This window comes from Salvelinus alpinus, chromosome 1 (genome assembly GCF_045679555.1).
Source record: "Salvelinus alpinus chromosome 1, SLU_Salpinus.1, whole genome shotgun sequence".
NCBI classification, from domain to species: domain Eukaryota; kingdom Metazoa; phylum Chordata; class Actinopteri; order Salmoniformes; family Salmonidae; genus Salvelinus; species Salvelinus alpinus.
Window position 1 is genome coordinate 13,202,641 of NC_092086.1, and position 25,000 is coordinate 13,227,640.

At 44.7% G+C, this 25,000-nt stretch overlaps 1 protein-coding gene across 1 annotated transcript in view; it reads right to left on the reverse strand.

The window, feature by feature from the left end:
• The window catches only part of gsg1l (gsg1-like), a 39,549-nt gene that overhangs the window by 13,213 nt on the left and 1,336 nt on the right, over positions 1 to 25,000 (reverse strand). Inside the window, exon 2 of the mRNA XM_071391348.1 lies at positions 5,479 to 5,526. Coding sequence (XP_071247449.1) covers positions 5,479 to 5,526 — 48 coding nt within the window. The remainder of the gene's footprint in view (positions 1 to 5,478; positions 5,527 to 25,000) is intronic.

The following is a 25,000-nucleotide window of genomic DNA, read 5'->3' on the forward strand; positions in this document are numbered from 1 at the left end:
AGAAATGCATAAACAAACAACAGTAGATATTGGTTACAAACAAAGGATAGGGAAGATTCCCTAGTGGGCTAAGTCGATATGACGGCTTGGTGGACAAAGGGAAGTGGGTGTGGACTGAGACAGAGCGGGAAAGGAAAAAGAGATCACTACATAGTTGATAATTATATTAATTGAAATACTAATCCTTTGCACATGAACGCTCACTCATTCGGGAATAATTGCAATCAATATATGTTTACGCCCAGTGTGTCGTTGCGATCTCTGTTGGAATCGTCAGTCCGTCTGCTGGAGAGTTCATCCGAGTCTCTTTCTGTTTCCCTGAAGATCAAAGTATTTCGTCGGTTAGAATGGATACTTCAGAGCACCATTCAGAAATTATTTTCATAGAATAGATGTTTCGGCGGTTGTCGGTAATCGCATCCCAGGTTGACATAATTTCTAGCAGCAGACTAGTTATTTATATCTAAGATTTGCTCTTACCAACACAAAACACTGCAAGTTCTTTTTAAAGATCCTTACTGTCATTTTATTTTTTGTAATTTGAAATAGATTTCTAAGTCTTTTTGTAAATGATTGTAAAGCCCAATATGGATTTTTTAGGCATCGATAGTCTCATAGTTTAACCATTTCCAGCTGTGTAGCCAATGCTCCACGTGGTATGGTTAGGAATTCAACAACTATTCACAATCACAGCTCACGCTGGGTTTGCTTAGTCTTGGTACTCAAACCTGTGCCACCTCAGTTTACACCGAGGTACGCGTGGTCTGAAGAGGATTTCCTCAGGCGGAGGTTTTATTCGTAACAATAGAAAAGGCGGTTCTATGACACCAGATTATGTCTGTGCTCACGGGGGCGTGGCCGCTGACTAGTTAAACTTTACAGGGAATACAATTCTCTCACATTAAAGGTTAACATCACATTACATCATTTCACAAATAGTTTCATCTTTACTCATTCATTTTATACAAGAATTAGATGCAAACCCCATACTTGAGAAATGTACACATTCAGATATATGTGTGTTTCCTGTCCTCTCTGAGGTCACCAAATGAAACACACTCGTCATACCCGTCCCTTAAGTGTCCACGGACCATTCCCACCTCCTCACTAGTGGACATTTTGTTTCATATTCCCATTTTGGGGATTTAGGAGTTCGCCATGTAAAATCCTTTGTTCTCTCTGTGTCTCTCTTTCTGCATGGCCAGGGGGAGAGAGTCTCCGACAGGAATTTACGACCTGAGATAACAGAACCTGGGTGTAGAAGAGAGTGGGAAGCCATGATCTATACCCAGAAAGGGCCACGTCATGACAGCGTTTAGGAGGCACGATTACTTGCTGAGCATATGGACGTTTCTACTGTCTTCTCTGGGATGTCGAAATCAATTCAGAATGATTGTCATTTGCTCTCTCATCCACCGGTGCATTTTCCTAGCTTTGGGATGAGAGATGAATACATCTCTGATAGCTGGGGGACAGACCAGGATACATTGTCCTAGCTTTGGGATGAGAGATGAATACATCTCTGATAGCTTGGGGGACAGACCAGGATACATTGTCCTAGCTTTGGGATGAGAGTTGAATACATCTCTGATCGCTGGGGGACAGACCTGGATACATTGTCCTAGCTTTGGGATGAGAGTTGAATACATCTCTGATCGCTGGGGGACAGACCTGGATACATTGTCCTAGCTTTGGGATGAGAGTTGATAGGCTGTACTGTGCTGCTTCTCTCCGACCTCATGACAGACAGTGAATCAGATATATGACAACATGACTCGTTAGTCAGTAATTTAATGACAGGAACACAAGACATACATCCTAAATGACACCCTTTATCTCTCTACATGGTGAACTACTTCTGACCAGGGTGTACCCTAGTCCATTTAGACTTTACCTTTACCTCTCTACATGGTGAACTACTTCTGACCAGGGTGTACTCTAGTCCATTTAGAATTTAACCAATACGGGTCAAAAGTAGTGCACTATTGGTCAAAGTAGTGCACTATAAAGGGAACAGGGCTCTATAGGGCTCTGGTCAAAGTAGTGCACTATATAGGGAACAGGGCTCTATAGGGCTCTGGTCAAAGTAGTGCACTATATTGGGAACAGGGCTCTATAGGGCTCTGGTCAAAGTAGTGCATTATGTAGGGAATAGGGTGCCATTTGGGAGACATCCAAGGAGACAGGAGAGAGGGCTCAGTCTGTCAATATTCTCAAGTAGCTGAGACACCTATAAAACATTTACTATCTCTGAATTCATTACATTAACAGATAAACTGTGTGTGTGTGTGTGTGTGTGTGTGTGTGTGTGTGTGTGTGTGTGTGTGTGTGTGTGTGTGTGTGTGTGTGTGTGTGTGTGTGTGTGTGTGTGTGTGTGTGTGTGTGTGTGTGTGTGCGTGCGTGCGTGCGTGGGTGTGTGTGTGTGTGTGACAAAGCTTTTTAAAGTAACCAATCCAAGAGAATTAGTTCTGGGAATTGAATGTGAACGTAAAAAGATTCTTCTTCTTCTTCTTCTTGTTCATGACGCACTCAGGTGGCGTCTAGTTGTCAGGAAACAGGTGGCCGTGTCTTAAAAATCATCCCAAACAACAACAGTCATGGGAGGAGAAAACAATGACGGGGAAACATCAAAGTGAAGAAGACAGAACACACCAAACAGCTTGCTGATCCCAGACCAGATTCTATGTAAAACAGCTTGCTGATCCCAGACCAGATTCTATGTAAAACAGCTTGCTGATCCCAGACCAGATTCTATGTAAAACAGCTTGCTGATCCCAGACCAGATTCTATGTAAAACAGCTTGCTGATCCCAGACCAGATTCTATGTAAAACAGCTTGCTGATCCCAGACCAGATTCTATGTAAAACAGCTTGCTGATCCCAGACCAGATTCTATGTAAAACAGCTTGCTGATCCCAGACCAGATTCTATGTAAAACAGCTTGCGGATCCCAGACCAGATGTAAACGGTGAGAGTTGTTGATATTAAAAGAAGTAGCTAAATAACAAGGTACAAAAGTAACAAGTTTACTCCCTATAGAGACCCATTAACTCTACTAGGAACCCCTCTCTACTAGGAACCCCTCTCTACTAGGAACCCCTCTCTACTACTAACCCCTCTCTACTACTGACCCCTCTCTACAAGGAACCCCTCTCTACTACTAACCCCTCTCTACTAGGAACCCCTCTCTACTAGGAGCCCCTCTCTACTAGGAACCCCTCTCTACTAGGAACCCCTCTCTACTAGGAACCCCTCTCTACTAGGAACCCCTCTCTACTAGGAACCCCTCTCTACTAGGAACCCCTCTCTACTAGGAACCCCTCTCTACTACTAACCCCTCTCTACTAGGAACACCTCTCTACTAGGAACCCCTTTCTACTAGGAACCCCTCTCTACTAGGAACCCCTCTCTACTACTAACCCCTCTCTACTAGGAACCCCTCTCTACTAGGAACCCCCATCTACTAGGAACCCCTCTACTAGGAACCCCTCTCTACTAGGAACCCCTCTCTACTACTAACCCCTCTCTACTAGTAACCCCTCTCCACTAGGAACCCCTCTCTACTAGGAACCCCTCTCTACTAGGAACCCCTCTACTACTAACCCCTCTCTACTAGGAACACCTATCTACTAGGAACACCTCTCTACTAGGAACACCTCTCTACTAGGAACCCCTCTCTACTAGGAACCCCTCTCTACTAGGAACCCCTCTCTACTAGTAACCCCTCTCTACTACTAACCCCTCTCTACTAGTAACCCCTCTCTACTAGGAACCCCTCTCTACTAGGAACCCCTCTCTACTAGGAACCCCTCTCTACTAGGAACCCCCATCTACTAGGAACCCCTCTACTAGGAACCCCTCTCTACTAGGAACCCCTCTCTACTACTAACCCCTCTCTACTAGTAACCCCTCTCCACTAGGAACCCCTCTCTACTAGGAACCCCTCTCTACTAGGAACCCCTCTCTACTACTAACCCCTCTCTACTAGGAACACCTATCTACTAGGAACACCTCTCTACTAGGAACACCTCTCTACTAGGAACACCTCTCTACTAGGAACCCCTCTCTACTAGGAACCCCTCTCTACTAGGAACCCCTCTCTACTAGTAACCCCTCTCTACTACTAACCCCTCTCTACTAGTAACCCCTCTCTACTAGGAACCCCTCTCTACTAGGAACCCCTCTCTACTAGGAACCCCTCTCTACTACTAACCCCTCTTTACTAGGAACCCCTCTCTACTAGGAACCCTCTTCCATCATGCCTACAAGGCCCTCCCCCACCTTCCCTTTGGCAAAAACAACAAAGAGACAACCGAAACAGCTCCATCAGGTGCAACACACACTAAACAGAATTCAATTTGAAGTTTTATCTTTTCATATTTCCCACGTTGTGTCGGAGCTCCGTGTGTCGGTGGGGTTGTGCATCCGGGGCACACACGCGCCTTTGCGAAAGCGCTAAACGTTGTCCAATCAAGTTGATCAGTGTTAAACGTGATCCCTATATTGAATGTGCACAGTACATGGAAGTGAAGACGTCTGTTTTAGACAGAAGATTATGTCATGCAGTAAATAGGAGAATGCCAGTTGCACTATGCGTCAGTCTGTTTCTGTTGTCATGTTTCAGAAGGCCGTTCAGTGGTGATGCTGCTTCAGCCTGGTACAGCCCACCTTTAACTCCTATAGAAGGCCATTCAGTAGTGATGCTGCTTCAGCCTGGTACAGTCCACCTTTAACTCCTCTAGAAGGCCATTCAGTAGTGATGCTGCTTCAGCCTGGTACAGTCCACCTTTAACTCCTCTAGAAGGCCATTCAGTAGTGATGCTGCTTCAGCCTGGTACAGTCCACCTTTAACTCCTATAGAAGGTCATTCAGTAGTGATGCTGCTTCAGCCTGGTACAGTCCACCTTTAACTCCTATAGAAGGTCATTCAGTAGTGATGCTGCTTCAGCCTGGTACAGTCCACCTTTAACTCCTATAGAAGACCATTCAGTAGTGATGCTGCTTCAGCCTGGTACAGTCCACCTTTAACTCCTATAGAAGACCATTCAGTAGTGATGCTGCTTCAGCCTGGTACAGTCCACCTTTAACTCCTATAGAAGACCATTCAGTAGTGATGCTGCTTCAGCCTGGTACAGTCCACCTTTAACTCCTATAGAAGGTCATTCAGTAGTGATGCTGCTTCAGCCTGGTACAGTCCACCTTTAACTCCTATAGAAGACCATTCAGTAGTGATGCTGCTTCAGTCTGGTACAGTCCACCTTTAACTCCTATAGAAGGTCATTCAGTAGTGATGCTGCTTCAGCCTGGTACAGTCCACCTTTAACTCCTCTAGAAGGCCATTCAGTAGTGATGCTGCTTCAGCCTGGTACAGACAAATCCCAGACCTATGGCCTCAACACACACACACACATACACCCCCCCACCCCCCCCCCCCCCCCACACACACACACACACACACACATATACCCACATTACTCACCTCTCTCTGAGGCCGGAGCCAGATCAATGAAGCTACGACACTTCTCACCTGAGAGAGAGAGAGAGAGAGAGAGAGAGGGAGAGAGAGAGAGAGAGAGAGAGAGAGAGAGAGAGAGAGAGAGAGAGAGAGAGAGAGAGAGAGAGAGAGAGAGAGAGAGAGAGAGAGAGAGAGAGAGAGAGAGAGAGAGAGAGAGAGAGAGAGAGAGAGGGGTACAAGAGCGTTAATATCTGTTAACATAAATAATTTTAACCTTTTTTATATTTTTTATTTTAACACAGTAAAGAGTTTAAATATTAAAAGGCTAGGATTCTATCTGAATGTGTTTTGTCAGCTCTGTACCTTTTAAAGGCAATGTTCCTGCGTTCCCCGGAGACCGCATTCACAGGAAACGCTGCATATGTCGGCTCAATCGGGAGTTTATTTTAAATGGAGCGTAGCTGACAAAGCGCGATGGAATTGAATCCCAGGCCTTATTCTCCATTGACAACAGAACACAGTAATTCCTTTTAAATGGCACGAAGCTGACAAAGCGCGATGGGATTAAATCCCAGGCCTTATTCTCCATTGACAAATCAACATAGTACATAATGAAAATCTTAGCAAACACTTGTGGAGGACAAAGCCTAGGACAGATTGTTTGGTGAGTCTGCCAGAAAAGTTTCAATTCAGATTTTTTAAAGAACTTTTTAAAGAAAGGGATATTGTTAACGTCAAAGAGAGCAGCTGGAATTAAATCTGGATGAAAAACACTGTGAACATTAGACTGGAAAAGTGTGTGTGTGTGTGTGTGTGTGTGTGTGTGTGTGTGTGTGTGTGTGTGTGTGTGTGTGTGTGTGTGTGTGTGTGTGTGTGTGTGTGTGTGTGTGTGTGTGTGTGTGTGTGTGTGTGTGTGTGTGTGTGTGTGTGTGTGTGTGCGTGCGTGTGTGTCTGTGAGAGAGAAATACATTATTTCCCAGGTGAAGGTGAAACTCATAACACATCCACAATATCGCCCCCTCACTTTCCAAGATGTAAAACACCCAATTAAACATGTGTGTGTTAGTGATTGTGTGCATGTGAGAGAGAGTCTCTCTCTCTCTCTCTCTCTCTCTCTCTCTCTCTCTCTCTCTCTCTCTCTCTCTCTCTCTCTCTCTCTCTCTCTCTCTCTCTCTCTCTCTCTCTCTCTCACTCTCTCTCTCTCTCTCTCTGAGCTGATCCTAGACCTGTCTAAAGGTAACTTCTAAAAGTATAGTAGCTTGTAAACATTTCTGGAAGTGAATCACTAATGGAATAGGTTGATCTAATGGACCGAGCTCGTTATGGGTTCATTAGTTCATTGATGGTTGTTATGGAGGTTCGTAACAGACAGCTCTGTCTGTCATCCCTGTAGGATGTGTTCGTTCCTCTCTCTCTCAATGGGCACACACACACAGGGCTGGCACAGTTACCATATAACAACATAACCAATGGTTAAGGATGATTACCGTATAACCACATAACCAACGGTTAAGGATGATTACCGTATAACAACATAACCAACGGTTAAGGATGATTACCGTTAAAGATGATTACCGTATAACAACATAACCAATGGTTAAGGATGATTACCGTATAACAACATAACCAACAGTTAAGGATGATTACCGTATAACAACATAACCAACAGTTAAGGATGATTACCGTATAACAACATAACCAACGGTTAAGGATGATTACCGTATAACAACATAACCAACAGTTAAGGATGATTACCGTATAACAACATAACCAATGGTTAAGGATGATTACCGTATAACAACATAACCAACGGTTAAGGATGATTACCGTGTAACAACATAACCAACCGTTAAAGATGATTACCGTTAAAGATGATTACCGTATAACAACATAACCAATGGTTAAGGATGATTACCGTATAACAACATAACCAACAGTTAAGGATGATTACCGTATAACAACATAACCAACAGTTAAGGATGATTACCGTATAACAACATAACCAACGGTTAAGGATGATTACCGTATAACAACATAACCAACAGTTAAGGATGATTACCGTATAACAACATAACCAATGGTTAAGGATGATTACCGTATAACAACATAACCAACGGTTAAGGATGATTACCGTATAACAACATAACCAACGGTTAAGGATGGTTACCGTATAACAACATAACTAACGGTTAAAGATGATTACCGTATAACCACATAACCAACGGTTAAGGATGGTTACCGTATAACAACATAACTAATGGTTAAGGATGATTACCGTATAACAACATAACCAACGGTTAAGGATGATTACCGTATAACAACATAACTAACGGTTAAAGATGATTACCGTATAACCACATAACCAACGGTTAAGGATGGTTACCGTATAACAACATAACCAACGGTTAAGGATGATTACCGTATAACAACATAACCAACGGTTAACGATGATTACCGTGTAACAACATAACCAACGGTTAAGGATGATTACCGTATAACAACATAACCAACGGTTAAAGATGATTACCGTATAACAACATAACCAACGGTTAAGGATGATTACCGTGTAACAACATAACCAACGGTTAAGGATGATTACCGTATAACAACATAACCAATGGTTAAAGATGATCACCGTATAAACACATAACTAACGGTTAAAAATATGATTACCGTATAACCACATAACCAACGGTTAAGGATGATTACCGTATAACAACATAACCAACGGTTAAGGATGATTACCGTATAACCACATAACCAACGGTTAAGGATGATTACCGTATAACCACGTAACCAACGGTTAAGGATGATTACCGTATAACCACATAACCAACGGTTAAGGATGATTACCGTATAACCACATAACCAATGGTTAAGGATGATTACCGTATAACAACATAACCAACGGTTAAGGATGATTACCGTATAACCACGTAACCAACGGTTAAGGATGATTACCGTATAACCACATAACCAACGGTTAAGGATGATTACCGTATAACCACGTAACCAACGGTTAAGGATGATTACCGTATAACCACGTAACCAATGGTTAAGGATGATTACCGTCATGAAAATAAACAGTCATAACAGTTTTTGTGGCGCGAACAGCTGACTGGAGACGGGATGGCAGGACATTGACTGGAGACGGGATGGCAGGACATTGACTGGAGACGGGATGGCAGGGCATTGACTGGAGACGGGATGGCAGGGCATTGACTGGAGACGGGATGGCAGGGCATTGACTGGAGACGGGATGGCAGGGCATTGACTGGAGACGGGATGGCAGGGCATTGACTGGAGACGGGATGGCAGGGCATTGACTGGAGACGGGATGGCAGGGCATTGACTGGAGACGGGATGGCAGGGCATTGACTTCAGACGGGATGGCAGGGCATTGACTGGAGACGGGATGGCAGGGCATTGACTGGAGACGGGATGGCAGGGCATTGACTGGAGACGGGATGGCAGGGCATTGACTTCAGACGGGATGGCAGGGCATTGACTGGAGACGGGATGACAGGGCATTGACTGGAGATGGGATGGCAGGGCATTGACTGGAGATGGGATGGCAGGGCATTGACTGGAGACGGGATGGCAGGGCATTGACTGGAGACGGGATGGCAGGGCATTGACTGGAGACGGGATGGCAGGGCATTGACTGGAGATGGGATGGCAGGGCATTGACTGGAGACGGGATGTCATGGTATTGACTGGAGACGGGATGGCAGGGCATTGACTGGAGACGGGATGTCATGGTATTGACTGGAGACGGGATGGCAGGGCATTGACTGGAGACGGGATGGCAGGGCATTGACTGGAGATGGGATGTCATGGTATTGACTGGAGACGGGATGGCAGGGCATTGACTGGAGACGGGATGGCAGGGCATTGACTGGAGACGGGATGTCATGGTATTGACTGGAGACGGGATGGCAGGGCATTGACTGGAGATGGGATGGCAGGGCATTGACTGGAGACGGGATGGCAGGGCATTGACTGGAGACGGGATGTCATGGTATTGACTGGAGACGGGATGGCAGGGCATTGACTGGAGACGGGATGTCATGGTATTGACTGGAGATGGGATGGCAGGGCATTGACTGGAGACGGGATGTCATGGTATTGACTGGAGACGGGATGGCAGGGCATTGACTGGAGACGGGATGGCAGGGCATTGACTGGAGATGGGATGGCAGGGCATTGACTGGAGATGGGATGGCAGGGCATTGACTGGAGACGGGATGTCATGGTATTGACTGGAGACGGGATGGCAGGGCATTGACTGGAGATGGGATGGCAGGGCATTGACTGGAGATGGGATGGCAGGGCATTGACTGGAGACGGGATGTCATGGTATTGACTGGAGACGGGATGGCAGGACATTGGAGCGGTTGAGTCCGTTTCTGTCGTAACATGGACTCTTAACAACCTGATGAAAAACTGTTGCTCCTACTGACCTGATATTGACTACACTATCTAGTTACTCCCCTCTCCTCACTGACCTGATATTGACTACACTATCTAGCTACTCCCCTCTCCTACTGACCTGATATTGACTACACTATCTAGCTACTCCCCTCTCCTCACTGACCTGACTACACTATCTAGCTACTCCCCTCTCCTTACTGATATTGACTACACTATCTAGCTACTCCCCTCTCCTTACTGATATTGACTACACTATCTAGCTACTCCCCTCTCCTCACTGACCTGATATTGACTACACTATCTAGCTACTCCCCTCTCCTTACTGATATTGACTACACTATCTAGCTACTCCCCTCTCCTTACTGATATTGACTACACTATCTAGCTACTCCTTACTGATCTGATATTGACTTCACTATCTAGCTACTCCCCTCTCCTCACTGACCTGATATTGACTACACTATCTAGCTACTCCCCTCTCCTTACTGATATTGACTACACTATCTAGCTACTCCTCTCTCCTCACTGACCTGATATTGACTACACTATCTAGCTACTCCCCTCTCCTTACTGATATTGACTACACTATCTAGCTACTCCTTACTGATCTGATATTGACTTCACTATCTAGCTACTCCTTACTGACCTGATATTGACTACACTATCTAGCTACTCCCCTCTCCTACTGACCTGATATTGACTACACTATCTAGCTACTCCCCTCTCCTCACTGACCTGATATTGACTACACTATCTAGCTACTCCCCTCTCCTCACTGACCTGATATTGACTACACTATCTAGCTACTCCCCTCTCCTTACTGATATTGACTACACTATCTAGCTACTCCCCTCTCCTTACTGATATTGACTACACTATCTAGCTACTCCCCTCTCCTCACTGACCTGATATTGACTACACTATCTAGCTACTCCCCTCTCCTTACTGACCTGATATTGACTACACTATCTAGCTACTCCCCTCTCCTTACTGATCTGATATTGACTACACTATCTAGCTACTCCCCTCTCCTTACTGACCTGATATTGACTACACTATCTAGCTACTCCTCACTGACCTGATATTGACTACACTATCTAGCTACTCCCCTCTCCCCACTGACCTGATATTGACTTCACTATCTAGCTACTCCTCTCTCCTCACTGACCTGATATTGACTACACTATCTAGCTACTCCTCTCCTCTCTCCTCACTGACCTGATATTGACTACACTATCTAGCTACTCCTCTCTCCTCACTGACCTGATATTGACTACACTATCTAGCTACTCCCCTCTCCTTACTGACCTGATATTGACTACACTATCTAGCTACTCCTTACTGATCTGATATTGACTACACTATCTAGCTACTCCTCTCTCCTCACTGACCTGATATTGACTACACTATCTAGCTACTCCCCTCTCCTTACTGACCTGATATTGACTACACTGTCTAGCTACTCCTTACTGATCTGATATTGACTACACTATCTAGCTACTCCCCTCTCCTCACTGACCTGATATTGACTACACTATCTAGCTACTCCCCTCTCCTTACTGATATTGACTACACTATCTAGCTACTCCCCTCTCCTTACTGATATTGACTACACTATCTAGCTACTCCTCTCTCCTCACTGACCTGATATTGACTTCACTATCTAGCTACTCCTCTCTCCTCACTGACCTGATATTGACTACACTATCTAGCTACTCCCCTCTCCTTACTGATATTGACTACACTATCTAGCTACTCCCCTCTCCTTACTGATATTGACTACACTCTCTAGCTACTCCTCTCTCCTCACTGACCTGATATTGACTACACTATCTAGCTACTCCCCTCTCCTTACTGACCTGATATTGACTTCACTATCTAGCTACTCCTTACTGATCTGATATTGACTTCACTATCTAGCTACTCCTTACTGACCTGATATTGACTTCACTATCTAGCTACTCCCCTCTCCTTACTGACCTGATATTGACTTCACTATCTAGCTACTCCCCTCTCCTTACTGACCTGATATTGACTACACTATCTAGCTACTCCCCTCTCCTTACTGACCTGATATTGACTACACTATCTAGCTACTCCCCTCTCCTCACTGACCTGATATTGACTACACTATCTAGCTACTCCCCTCTCCTTACTGACCTGATATTGACTACACTATCTAGCTACTCCCCTCTCCTCACTGACCTGATATTGACTACACTATCTAGCTACTTCCCTATCTTTACAGCTGGAGAGCAATGCTCAGCAAGCGGGAGCGAAGGACACTGTCCCCGTGTTGTTGTGTTGTCATCTTGCAGCTGAAACTGCCCCTACTGTGTAGTAGACTGTATCACGGTGACATCCAGGTGGTTACTACCCAATACTACAAGCTGCTATCCCATTGGAAAGAAAATCAAGTGGGGTGGAACAAATCAAGTGGGATGGAACAAATCAAGAGGGATGGAACAAATCAAGTGGGATGGAACAAATCAAGTGGGGTGGAACAAATCAAGTGGGGTGGAACAAATCAAGTGGGATGGAACAAATCAAGTGGGATGGAACAAATCAAGTGGGATGGAACAAATCAAGTGGGATGGAACAAATCAAGTGGGATGGAACAAATCAAGTGGGATGGAACAAATCAAGTGGGATGGAATAAATCAAGTGGGATGGAACAAATCAAGTGGGATGGAACAAATCAAGTGGGATGGAACAAATCAAGTGGGGTGGAACAAATCAAGTGGGATGGAACAAATCAAGTGGGATGGAACAAATCAAGTGGGATGGAACAAATCAAGTGGGGTGGAACAAATCAAGTGGGATGGAACAAATCAAGTGGGATGGAATAAATCAAGTGGGATGGAACAAATCAAGTGGGGTGGAACAAATCAAGTGGGGTGGAACAAATCAAGTGGGATGGAACAAATCAAGAGGGATGGAACAAATCAAGTGGGATGGAACAAATCAAGTGGGGTGGAATAAATCAAGTGGGATGGAACAAATCAAGTGGGGTGGAACAAATCAAGAGGGGTGGAACAAATCAAGAGGGGTGGAACAAATCAAGTGGGATGGAACAAATCAAGTGGGATGGAACAAATCAAGTGGGATGGAACAAATCAAGTGGGATGGAACAAATCAAGTGGGATGGAACAAATCAAGTGGGATGGAACAAATCAAGTGGGATGGAACAAATCAAGTGGGATGGAACAAATCAAGTGGGGTGGAACAAATCAAGTGGGATGGAACAAATCAAGTGGGATGGAACAAATCAAGTGGGATGGAACAAATCAAGTGGGATGGAACAAATCAAGTGGGATGGAACAAATCAAGTGGGATGGAACAAATCAAGTGGGATGGAACAAATCAAATGGTATGGAACAAATCAAGTGGGATGGAACAAATCAAGTGGGATGGAACAAATCAAGTGGGGTGGAACAAATCAAGTGGGATGGAACAAATCAAGTGGGATGGAACAAATCAAGTGGGATGGAACAAATCAAGTGGGGTGGAACAAATCAAGTGGGATGGAACAAATCAAGTGGGGTGGAACAAATCAAGTGGGATGGAACAAATCAAGTGGGGTGGAACAAATCAAGTGGGATGGAACAAATCAAGTGGGATGGAACAAATCAAGTGGGGTGGAACAAATCAAGTGGGATGGAACAAATCAAGTGGGATGGAACTCACGTCGGCAAGTACCTGGATAAAACACCCTGCTCATTTGCACCGGCTTGTATCTCAGCTGACAGACAACACCAGTCAAAAGGTTGGACACTCATGTTGTCATGTTCTAATGTGATTTCTCATGTTCCAATGTGTTTTCTCGTGTACTAATGTGTATTCTCATGTTCTAATGTGTATTCTCATGTTCTAATGTGTATTCTCATGTTGTCATGTTCTAATGTGTATTCTCATGTTCTAATGTGTATTCTCATGTTCTAATGTGATTTCTCATGTTCTAATGTGTATTCTCATGTTGTCATGTTCTAATGTGTATTCTCATGTTCTAATGTGTATTCTCATGTTCTAATGTGATTTCTCATGTTCTAATGTGTATTCTCATGTTGTCATGTTCTAATGTGTATTCTCATGTTCTAATGTGTTTTCTCATGTTCTAATGTGTATTATTCTCATATTCTAATGTGTTTTCTCATGTTCTAATGTGTGTTCTCATGTTGTCATGTTCTAATGTGATTTCTCATGTTCCAATGTGTTTCTCATGTTCTAATGTGTTTTCTCATGTTCTAATGTGTATTGTCTCATGTTCTAATGTGTTTTCTCATGTTCCAATGTGTTTCTCATGTTCTAATGTGTATTCTCATGTTCTAATGTGTATTCTCATGTTCTAATGTGTATTCTCATGTTGTCATGTTCTAATGTGATTTCTCATGTTCTAATGTGATTTCTCATGTTCTAATGTGTATTCTCATGTTGTCATGTTCTAATGTGTATTCTCATGTTCTAATGTGTTTTCTCATGTTCTAATGTGCATTATTCTCATGTTCTAATGTGTTTTCGCATGTTCTAATGTGTATTCTCATGTTCTAATGTGTATTCTCATGTTCTAATGTGTTTTCTCATGTTGTCATGTTCTAATGTGATTTCTCATGTTCTAATGTGTATTCTCTCATGTTCTAATGTGTATTCTCATGTTCTAATGTGTATTCTCATGTTCTCATGTTATAATTTGTATTCTAAGTTTCCCAGACACAGATTAAGCCTATAATCCTGGTCTAAAAAGCACTTTTAATGGAGATTTTCTATTGAGAATGTGTTTTAGTCCAAGACTAGGCTTAATCTTGGGGCTGCTGAGTGAATCAAATCAATCATCAATCACATCCGGCTGTGATTTGGAGTCCCATAGGGCAGCGCACAATTGGCCCAGCGTCGTCCGGGTTTGGCCGGGTTAGGCCGTTATGTAAATAAGAATTTGTTCTTAAAACTGACTTGCCTAGTTAAATAAAGGTTAAATAAAAAATTTTAAATAAATTAAAAGGGCTCCCGTTGCATTCAATCCTGCCCCCATCACCAGACACCCCAACACCACCAGACTTTAGTCCGGTTTCCGGTTGATGGCTTCACCGAGGTCAGAAGTGGATACCTGCGCAAAGGAAGTTATTCAAAGTGCTGCTGAGGGTGTGCAATCCCCAACCGCACTACTTCACTGTAGGAAGGGGAAATTCCAGTGGCAAAGGGGGGAGACACAGGAAGACCAGAATCTTCCACAGCTGCAGGAGGCTGCCAGAGCCCCAGTCTGTCAGAGTCTGCCTACCGCGCGCCGCCAGCACACACACAAAGCACAAACACACACACAGAGATGCATACATACACACACTGCCTGCTTGCCTGCCAGATAACATAGGACAGCTGTGTGTGGAGTTGAGGTACGAGGTAATGCCAGCCTACCATCCCAGAAAGAGGAGATAACACTGGGTTCCCACTAAATGTCCAAAATGTCCAAATTGTTTGTACCCTAAAAAATGATAAAACCATAAATAAGATTTTTGGTCTTAATTTAAAGTTAGGGTTAGGCATAAGATTAGCAGTGTGGTTATGGTTAGGGTTAAGGCTTGGGTTAGGTTTGAAACAACTAGAAGGACTTGGCCAGATAGTGCTCACCAGGCTACATTGGCTTCCACAGCTCCCATAAAGCTCTGCATGTGTGTGTGTGTATGTGTGTGTGTGTTTGGCTCTCTCTCTTTCTTTCTTTCTTTCTTATCTCTCTCTCACACACTCTCTCTCTCTCTTTCTCTCTCTCTCTCTCTCAAACAAACAAACAAAGCGCTACCAAAATTCTATCAACACATCTTCTGTGCTACACGTGCAACATCAACTCTTGAACATTGCTACTCTCTGTTCTGGGATGGCTACAAGGCCCTCCCCCGCCCTCCCTTTGGCAAATCAGATCATGCCTCCATTCTGCTGCTTCCCTCATATAAGCAGAAACTCAAACAGGAAATACCCATGGTAAGGACTGTTCCACGTTGGTCAATCGGAATCTATGCTTCAAGATTGTTTTGATCATCACAGGCTGGGAAATGTTCCGGGTTGCCTCTGAAAATAGTATTGACGTATACACTGACTCGATGACTGAGTACATCAGAAAGTGCATAGAGGATGTTGTTCGCGATTAGATTAGGCAGCATTCATGCAAAACTGAAAGCGCGAACCACCCCATTTAACCATGGCAAGGTGACTGGGAACATGGACGTGTACAAACAGACCAGCTTTGACCTCCGTAAGACAATTAAAGAGGCAAAAACGACAGTACAGGGACAAAGTGGAGACGCAATTCAACGGCTCAGACACACTATGTATGTGGCAGGGATCCCAGACCATCACAGATTATAAAGGGAAAGTCAGCCACGTCGCGGAACCATTGTTCCTTTACCCAAGAAAGCAAAGGTAACTGAACTAAATGACTATCTGTAACGATCGTATGAAGGAGTGGACCAAAACGCAGCGTGGTAAGTGTTCATGATACATTTATTACTCAAAACACTCGAACAAAATAACAAAGAGGGAAAACCGAAACAGTCCTGTCAGGTGCAGACACTAAACAGAAAACAACTACCCACAAAACCCAAACGAAAAAGGACAACTTATATATGATCCACACCAACATAGAAATAAAGAAACTAGAATGCCCACCCTACTCATACCCTGGCCTAACCAAATGAGAGAATAAAAACCTCTCTATGGCCAGGGCGTGACAGTACTCCCCCCCAAAGGTGCGCACTCCGGCCGCAAAACCTGACTCTAAAGGGGAGGGTCCAGGTGAGCATCCCTTCACGGCGGCGGCTCTGGTGCAGGACGTAGACCCCCCTCCACCTGAAGATCCCTCCGCTTTGGTGGCGGCCCTGGTGCATGGACCTTCACTGGAGGAACCGGGCCGCAGATCATCACCGGAGGAACCAGACCACCGATCATCGCCGGAGGCTCCGGACTGGGGACCGTCGCCAGTGGCTCCGGACTGGGGACCGTCGCCGGAGGCTCCGGACTGGGGACCGTCGCCGGAGGCTCCGGACTGGAGACCGTCGCCAGTGGCTCCGGACTGGGGACTGTCGCTGGAGGCTCCGGACTGGGGACCGTCGCTGGAGGCTTAGTACGTGGCGCCGGAACAGGTCTCACCGGAATGAGGAGAAGTACTGGCAGCCTAGTGAGTGGAGCTACCACAACACATCCTGGCTGGATACTCACTTTAGCTCGGTGAGTGTGGAGAGCTGGCACAGGACGCACTGGGCTATGGCGGAGCATTTGAGGCATAGTGCGTAGAGCCAGCGCAGGACACACTGGACCGTGCAGGCGCACCGAAGGTCTGGAGCACAGCGCTGACAGAACTCATCCTGGCTGGATACCCCCTGTAGCCCGGCAAGTGCAGGGAGCTGGAACAGGTCGCACTGGGCTGTGCTGGCGAACCGGGGACACCGTGCGTAGAGCTGGCGCAGGATAACCTGGACCAAAGAGACGCACCGGAGGCCAGGAGCGCTGAGCCGGCACAATCCGTCCTGGCTGAATGCCCACTCTAGCACGGCCACTGCGGGGAGCTTGCACAGAGGGCACCGGGCTGTGAATGCGCACTGAAGGCATGGTGCGCAGAACCGGATAGCACGGTGCTTGACCGGTCACTCGCTCCCCACGGTAAGCACGAGGAGTTGGCTCAGGTCTGAACCCTGACTCTGCCAATCTCCCCGTGTGCCACCTTTTGGGGCTGTCTCTCGTTCCTGCCTCGCTGCTCCCACTCCTCATAACGTTACCATTCCGCCTTTGCTGCTTCAATCTCCTCCTTCGGACGGCGATACTCCCCAACCTGCGTCCAGGGTCCTTTTCCGTCCAGAATCTCCTCCCATGTCCACTTGTCCATTTTTCCACGCTGCTGACCCCCAGGTGGTGAAGGTAGATAACAACACCTCCCCTACGCTGATCCTCAACATGGGCGTCCCACAGGGGTGCGTGCTCAGCCCCCTCCTGTATTCCCTGTTCACCCATGACTTCATGGCCATGCACCTCTCCAACTCAATCATCAAGTTTGTTGACGACACAATAGTGGTAGGTAGGCCTGATTACCAAAAACGATGAGACAACCTACGGGGAGGAGGTGAGAGCCCTGGCAGAGTGGTGCCAAGAAAATAACCTCTACTTCAACATCAACAAAATGAAGATCGTGGACTTCAGGAGACAGCAGAGAGAGCACGCCCCCATCCACATTGACGGGGAAGCAGTGGAGATTACTTAGCATGCACATCACTGTCAACCTGAAATGGTCCCTTCACACAGACAGTGTGGTGAAGAAGGCTCAACAGCGCCTCTTCAACCTCAGGAGGCTGAAGAAATTAGTCTTGGCCCCTAAGACCCTCACAGATGTCTATAGATGCATCATTGAGAGCATTCTGTCAGGCTGTGTCATCGTCTAGTACATCAATTGCAACCGCAGGGCTCTCCAGAGGGTGGTGCGGTCAGCCCAACGCATCATCGGGGGCCCACCGACTGCCCCCCAGAACATCTACAGCTCCTTGTGTCACAGGAAGGCCAAGAAGATCATCAAGAACCTCAGCCACCCGAGCCACGGCCTGTTCACCCCGCTACCATCTAGAAGATCATCAAGAACCTCAGCCACTCGAGTCACGGCCTGTTCACCCCGCTACCATCTAGTAGCAGCAAATCAAATCAAAATCAAACCACATTTTATTGGTCACACAGGTGTCTAGCAGATGTTATTGAGAGTGTAGCGAAATGCTTGTGCTTCTAGTTCCGACAGTGCAGTAATATCTAACAGGTAATTGTCAACGGGTGTATTAGAGGCGAAGTCAGGTGCAGGAGAGCAGAGTGATGTAAACAGGCACGCACTTTTATTCTAGTTCCAAAACGAGAGCACCACATAAATACAACTCGCTCAAAACACGGAACATAACAAAAGTAAAGCGAAACAGAGGGTTAAATACAAGTAGATTGACTGGGGAAATGAAAACCCGGTGTGAATGGAACAAGACAAGACAAATGGATATATGAAAAATGGAGCGGCGATGGCTAGAAAGCCGGTGACGTCGATCGCCGAACATCGCCCGAGCAAGGAGAGAAGCCGAAGTCGTGACAGTAATATCATACAATTTCCCAACAAATACCTAATACACACAAATATAAGTAAAGGAATGGAAAAGGAATATGTAAATATGTGGATGAGCAATGTCAAAGCTGGGGTCAGAGAGACTGAAAAACAGCTTCTATATCCAGGCAGCCCAGCCTCACATTCAATTCGCGCATATATGTACAAAATGTATTTCAGCAGATTTCGTGCGTTTTTGTGCATTTTTGGGGTGGTTCAATTCGTTTGAAAATACACGAATTTCTGTGCTACTTAATTCGTGCGAAAATACACGAATTTCTGTGCTACTTAATTCGTGCGAAAAGACACGAATTTAACCAGTATGCGACACAAAAGCCGTTGCAACAACCATAGACGCGATCGCCTGTATTTATTTATTTTACGTTATGAATATATAGATATTTTGTCTTTTTTAACCATTTAACCATAAGAGGTTTGTCTTTATTTAATCCCTATTAAAACATTGTGGTTTTATGCCTATATGTACTGTTTTCGATTTTTTTCTGAACAGACTTTTCAGGATAGAATGAATGTAAGCAATGCATGATGGTTAATGGGGTTTTATTCGGTTGTAGTTCCATGTATTTCTTAAAAAATAAACGTGTAAACCATTTTTATTGAACAGAATGTAACTGAAAATACAATGGCAGTCTTGCCATTGTCCATCAATAACAAACAAAAAAATTTCGTATAACATTTGGGGAAACGTATGCAGTCATTGTAGTCTTACATTTTGTTGGCCAACCAAAATTACCAAAACGTTAACCCGTAATAAGGCTAGGGTGGCTGAGTGTAAATACATGGCTGTGAGTGTAAGCACCTTTTCACTAGAAACGTTCTTGTGTTCAAATTACCGTCAGTGCGAAATAGCTAGAAAGCTTTCGTATTTCCACTTGGCTGCACCTACGGTTACGATAACGATAAATCAAGTGCAATACCTGCGTCGACCTGTGTCGAGCAGCAAAACACCGGAAAGCTTCTAGCCTACCGGATAGTTACAAGAAGAACAAGAATTGTTACCTCATCCGGTCATGTGACACTCTGGATGCCCCCTAAAAGCAATTTCAACCGTTTTGAAAAATGACACCTGGTAACCCCAAAAAAATACCAGGTGCATGAAAAGTTTGGACTTAGAATATTTTTTGAAAACCTCCAAAAATCACTCAGGCCATTGACTCGAGAAGAAAAAACATAAAATATTTTCCAGAAGAAAAAACTGAATATTTTTTGGAAACCTCCATAAATCACTCAGGCCAGCACCCATTGATTTGGGGCGGTAGTATAGCGCTCCCAGAGCGGGTATGGAAGTCTGGATCCCCCCTAAAAGCATTTAAGGCTCTGTGTGTCTTTAGGCACCATACTTTTTCACTCCATCCTTGTTGTGTGTGTGTGTGTGTGTGTGTGTGTGTGTGTGTGTGTGTGTGTGTGTGTGTGTGTGTGTGTGTGTGTGTGTGTGTGTGTGTGTGTGTGTGTGTGTGTGTGTGTGTGTGTGTGTGTGTGTGTGTGAGAGAGCTTTTCTTTGACATCTGTTTAGCGAAATTACTGATTTACAGTTCATGAGGGTTGACCGATTCACACATTTAAAGTTTTGGAAAGATCTGACTTTTTTAAACCTTCGAAACAGCACCTATGACCCCATTTTAAGGCACTTACGGTTGGCACAGGAAGCTATAAGTAAATACATTTCCTGATCGGGGTATTCTTTTGCAGAATCCTGAGTTTTAAGTCTATACGTTAAGAACTGACTGATTTACACAGGGTTGAATGCACTATATATCACAAACTGTTGGTTGGGTATGGCAAAACACTTTTAGGGTGATTTTATCACTTCCGGTTGCTCCAGGAAGCTTAGAATCAACACAGGTAGACCTCATAGTGGACTGATGGATTGTCATCGAAGACAGGTTCGTAAGGCATTCATAACCCACATATACTTCAGGTTGAATTTAGGGGTGCAGGCAATGTGTTCCTATGGGGTGAGATGTCATTGTAAACTGTTTGATGTAAACCCCTTCTTTTAACTGTGAAGGGTTAATGCCACACGGTCAATGTTAGGCTTGCACAGAGACCTTAGGAACGTTCCTGAGGTCAAATTGTGCTTCTAAACCTTAACAGTTCTCTCTCTGTCTCCCAAAAGCAAAAGACTTGAAATGTAGGTCAAGGGTCATCTTCTTGTCACTGTCGCTGCGCTCAGACCGAGCAAGCTACGGTCAAGCGGGGCATCTCGTTGAACTCGGCACGGCTATGGTGATGTTATTTTTAGTGGTGATTTCAGAATGCTATTTTGGTGGTTTTTCACTGTTGAAACATATTGCAAATGCACAAAAGTCAACTAGCAAGTCAGTGACCATCAGCTAATTAGATATTTTCAGACGCCAAACTGATACCATCTGACTCCAAACTCACTTTTTCCAACTCGTTTAGAAGCCAACTATCACATATTTCAGAGCAGGCCCAAAATTCACAGCGCCTTCCATTTAAACCATAATAAAACCAATAATACGTAGTTATGTTCTAGCTGCGGGTCCAGTTTTCACATTATGTTTAGCCCTATGTGAGGCGACCTCGAATCCCAAGTTTCGGCTCGATAGGTCATTCGGTGCCCGAGCAATACCTTAATTGGTGCTGAAAATCCACTTTTTTCATTGCCTTGCTACGGGGTCCTTGAATGAGCTATCGGACAGAAATGTCGGGGTCCGTCTCTATGGGCCGAGCCGGTTTCAATGCACCTAGTCTTGCAACTCTGGGACTTTTCTAAATGTCACCATTTTGTAATGCTCAAAATGAATTGAAGTCAATGCAAATGCACCGAGGCTTTTTATCGGTCCGAGAACCTTCTAGAGCCACATAACTCACCATGCTTAATCAACCTGAGCTCTAGAACAGGTTTGTAAAGTTTCAGAACTCTAGGTCTGACGGTTCTTTAAAAGTTCAAACAAAAGTAACTATTGCAGGCACTGTCTGCCTCTAAGCCCCTCAGTGTGTCACTCCATCCTTTCTGTGTGGGTGTGTACATTTTTCCTTGAAATCTGATGGGATGAATGACTGATTTACAGTTCATGAGGGTTGCCTATTCACATATATTAAGTTTTGGAAAGATTTGACTTTTTTAACCCTTCGAAACAGCCCTTTTGACACCAATTATGACACTTCCGGTTGGCACAGGAAGCTGAAAGTAAACACATATCCTCATTGGAGTGGGCTTTTACAGAATCCTGAGTTTTAAGTCTATACGTTAAGAACTCACTGATTTACATAGGGTTGAATGCACTATTTCTCTCAAACTGCAGGTTGGGTATGGCAAACTTTTAGGGTGATTTAACCACTTCCGGTTGCTCCAGGAAGCTTAGAATCGACACAGGTAGACCTCATAGTGGCCTGATGGATTGTCATCGAAGACAGGTTCATAAGACATTCATAACCCACATAGGCTTCAGGATGAATTTAGGGGTGCAGGCAATGTATTCCTATGGGGAGACATGTCATTGTAAACTGTTTGATGTAAACACCTTCTTTTAACTATTAAGGGTTAATGCCACACGGTCAATGTTAGGCTTGCACAGATCGGGAGGACCTTAGGAACGTTCCTGAGGTCAAATTGTGCTTCTAACCTTAACGGTTCTCTCTCTGTCTCCCAAAAGCAAAAAACTATGAAATTGAGGTCAAAGGGTCATTTGGGTCCTTCTTCTTGTCCCTGTCGCTGCACTCAGACCGAGCTAGCTACGGTCAAGCGGGGCATCTCGTTGAACTCGGCACGGCCTGGAGATAATGGCAATGCCATTGCAGGCTTTGTGTGTCTTTAAGCACCGTACTTTTTCACTCCATCCTTTTATCCCCTTTTCTTCGTGGTATCCAATCGCTAGTAATTACTATCTTGTCTCATCGCTACAACTCCTGTATGGGCTCAGGAGAGACGAAGGTCGAAAGCCACGCGTCCTCCGAAGCACAACCCAACCAAGCCGCACTGCTTCTTAACACAGTGCGCCTCCAACCCGGAAGCCAGCCGCACCAATGTGTCGGAGGAAACACCGTGCACATGGCCCCCTTGGCTAGCGTGCACTGCACCCGGCCCGCCACAGGAGTCGCTGGAGCGTGATGAGACAAGGATATCCCTACCGGCCAAACCCTCCCTAATGCGGACGACGCTAGGCAAACGCACCTCCCGGTCGCGGCCGGCTGCGGCAGAGCCTGGGCGCGAACCCAGACACTCTGGTGGCGCAGCTAGCACTGCGATGCTGCAGAGCTTAGAGACCCACTTAAAAAATGTTCGTCTGAACACACTGCAACTGGATCTGTAACTTTATTTTTTTTTTAACTCCTTTTTGTGAACATGACCAATTTGTCAATGTACGATTTCTCTTAAATTACGATAGATAAATGGCTGGTTCTTTTTTTCCTGACACCGTATGCTTATGTACTTTGACGTGAAGCGGTCAAATTAGCACCCTACTTTACGTTTTTGACCTTTAATCCCAGAAAAATGGCCATAACTCAAAAAGCGTTGAGGCCTCGATGCCATCTTGTTCGGGGCCAACTGTCCATTACGTCTTCGGAATATTTTCCGTTTAGGAGAAAAGGCCACATGCATTTGCAATGTGCTTGTGCATTTGCAATATTATTTATTTTCCCTCTCGTGGGAATTTCCAAGACTGCGGAAAAATGACCAAAATGTGTTATTTTTATAAAACGGAAACCGAACGTCCGAGAGATTTAGTTTGATGACTTCCTGAAAGATCTCTCCCCCGCGCACGGCCGACGCCATCCGCAAATTTTAGAAACGTTGCAGGACGTCTAGTAAGGGACCTTACATTTGCAATGTGGCGTTTCTCACTAACCATATGGCGAGTGCTAAAATGTTCCCTTAAGGTACGGAAAGGCCTTGGAAAGGCCATAAGTGTAAGCCAACATAATTCATTATTTTACATTAACATGTAATACATGCATTATGAAGAAAATGGTGTAATTTAGGCTCCACGAAATATGAAATGGGTTATGAAGAAAATCGTGTATGGTTGCCTACATGACAAAAAGGCGTTCTGATTACAAGTATCCAAAGTATTAAGCGAAATCAAGCACAGAAAACAGCATTGGCATTAATAAAACAATATTTCCCACGAATTAAGTCGCAGGTAAATGTGCGTCTTTTCTCAAAAATTCTGTTCAGCAAGTCTAAAACAGTACATATAGGCATACAACGACACATTTTAAAACATGGTTAAACATAGACAACATTTCTGTATATTCATGACGTTGAATTAGCCATTAAGAAGAACAAAAATGAAATACAAATTATCGCGTCTACATGGTTGTTGCAACGGCTTGTGTGTCACCTACTGGTTAAATTTGTGTCTTTTCGCACGAATTAAGTAGCACAGAAATTCGTGCATTTTCGAACGAATGGAACCACCCCAAAACACCCCAAAAAATGCACAAAAACGCACGAAATCTGCTGAAATACATTTTGTACATATATGCGCGAATTGAATGTGAGGCTGTGTTGATCCAGGCCATCTGACTGTTAAACATTCACCGCTAGCCGGCCGCCTCCGAGTACCCTGCCCTGAACCTTAGTCACCGGCTACCACTCGTTACTCTACCCTGCACCTTAGAAACTGCTTTTCCCTATGTACATAGAGTCATTGAACACAGGTCACTTTAGTAATGTTTACACATACGGCTATACCTACTTCATATGAACTGTGTTCTAGTCTTAGACACAGTTTATATATAATGGTGTGTATCGACAGTATGGACGGTACATGAATAGAAACGGTGTTTGGTCTGCAGTGTGTCTCTAGCCCCAACAGTGCAGTAATAATACCTAGCAATACAAAACAACATAATCAAAAAAGTAATAAAACTAAGAAATGAAATATATATTCAAGACCCTGTCATTGCTCATTCTGATATTTCGTAATTTATTTTTTGTTTACTTTGTGGATTATGTGCCTATTGTCTGGTATAGCTTGGTATTACTGCACTGTTGGAGCTAGAAACACAAGCATTTCT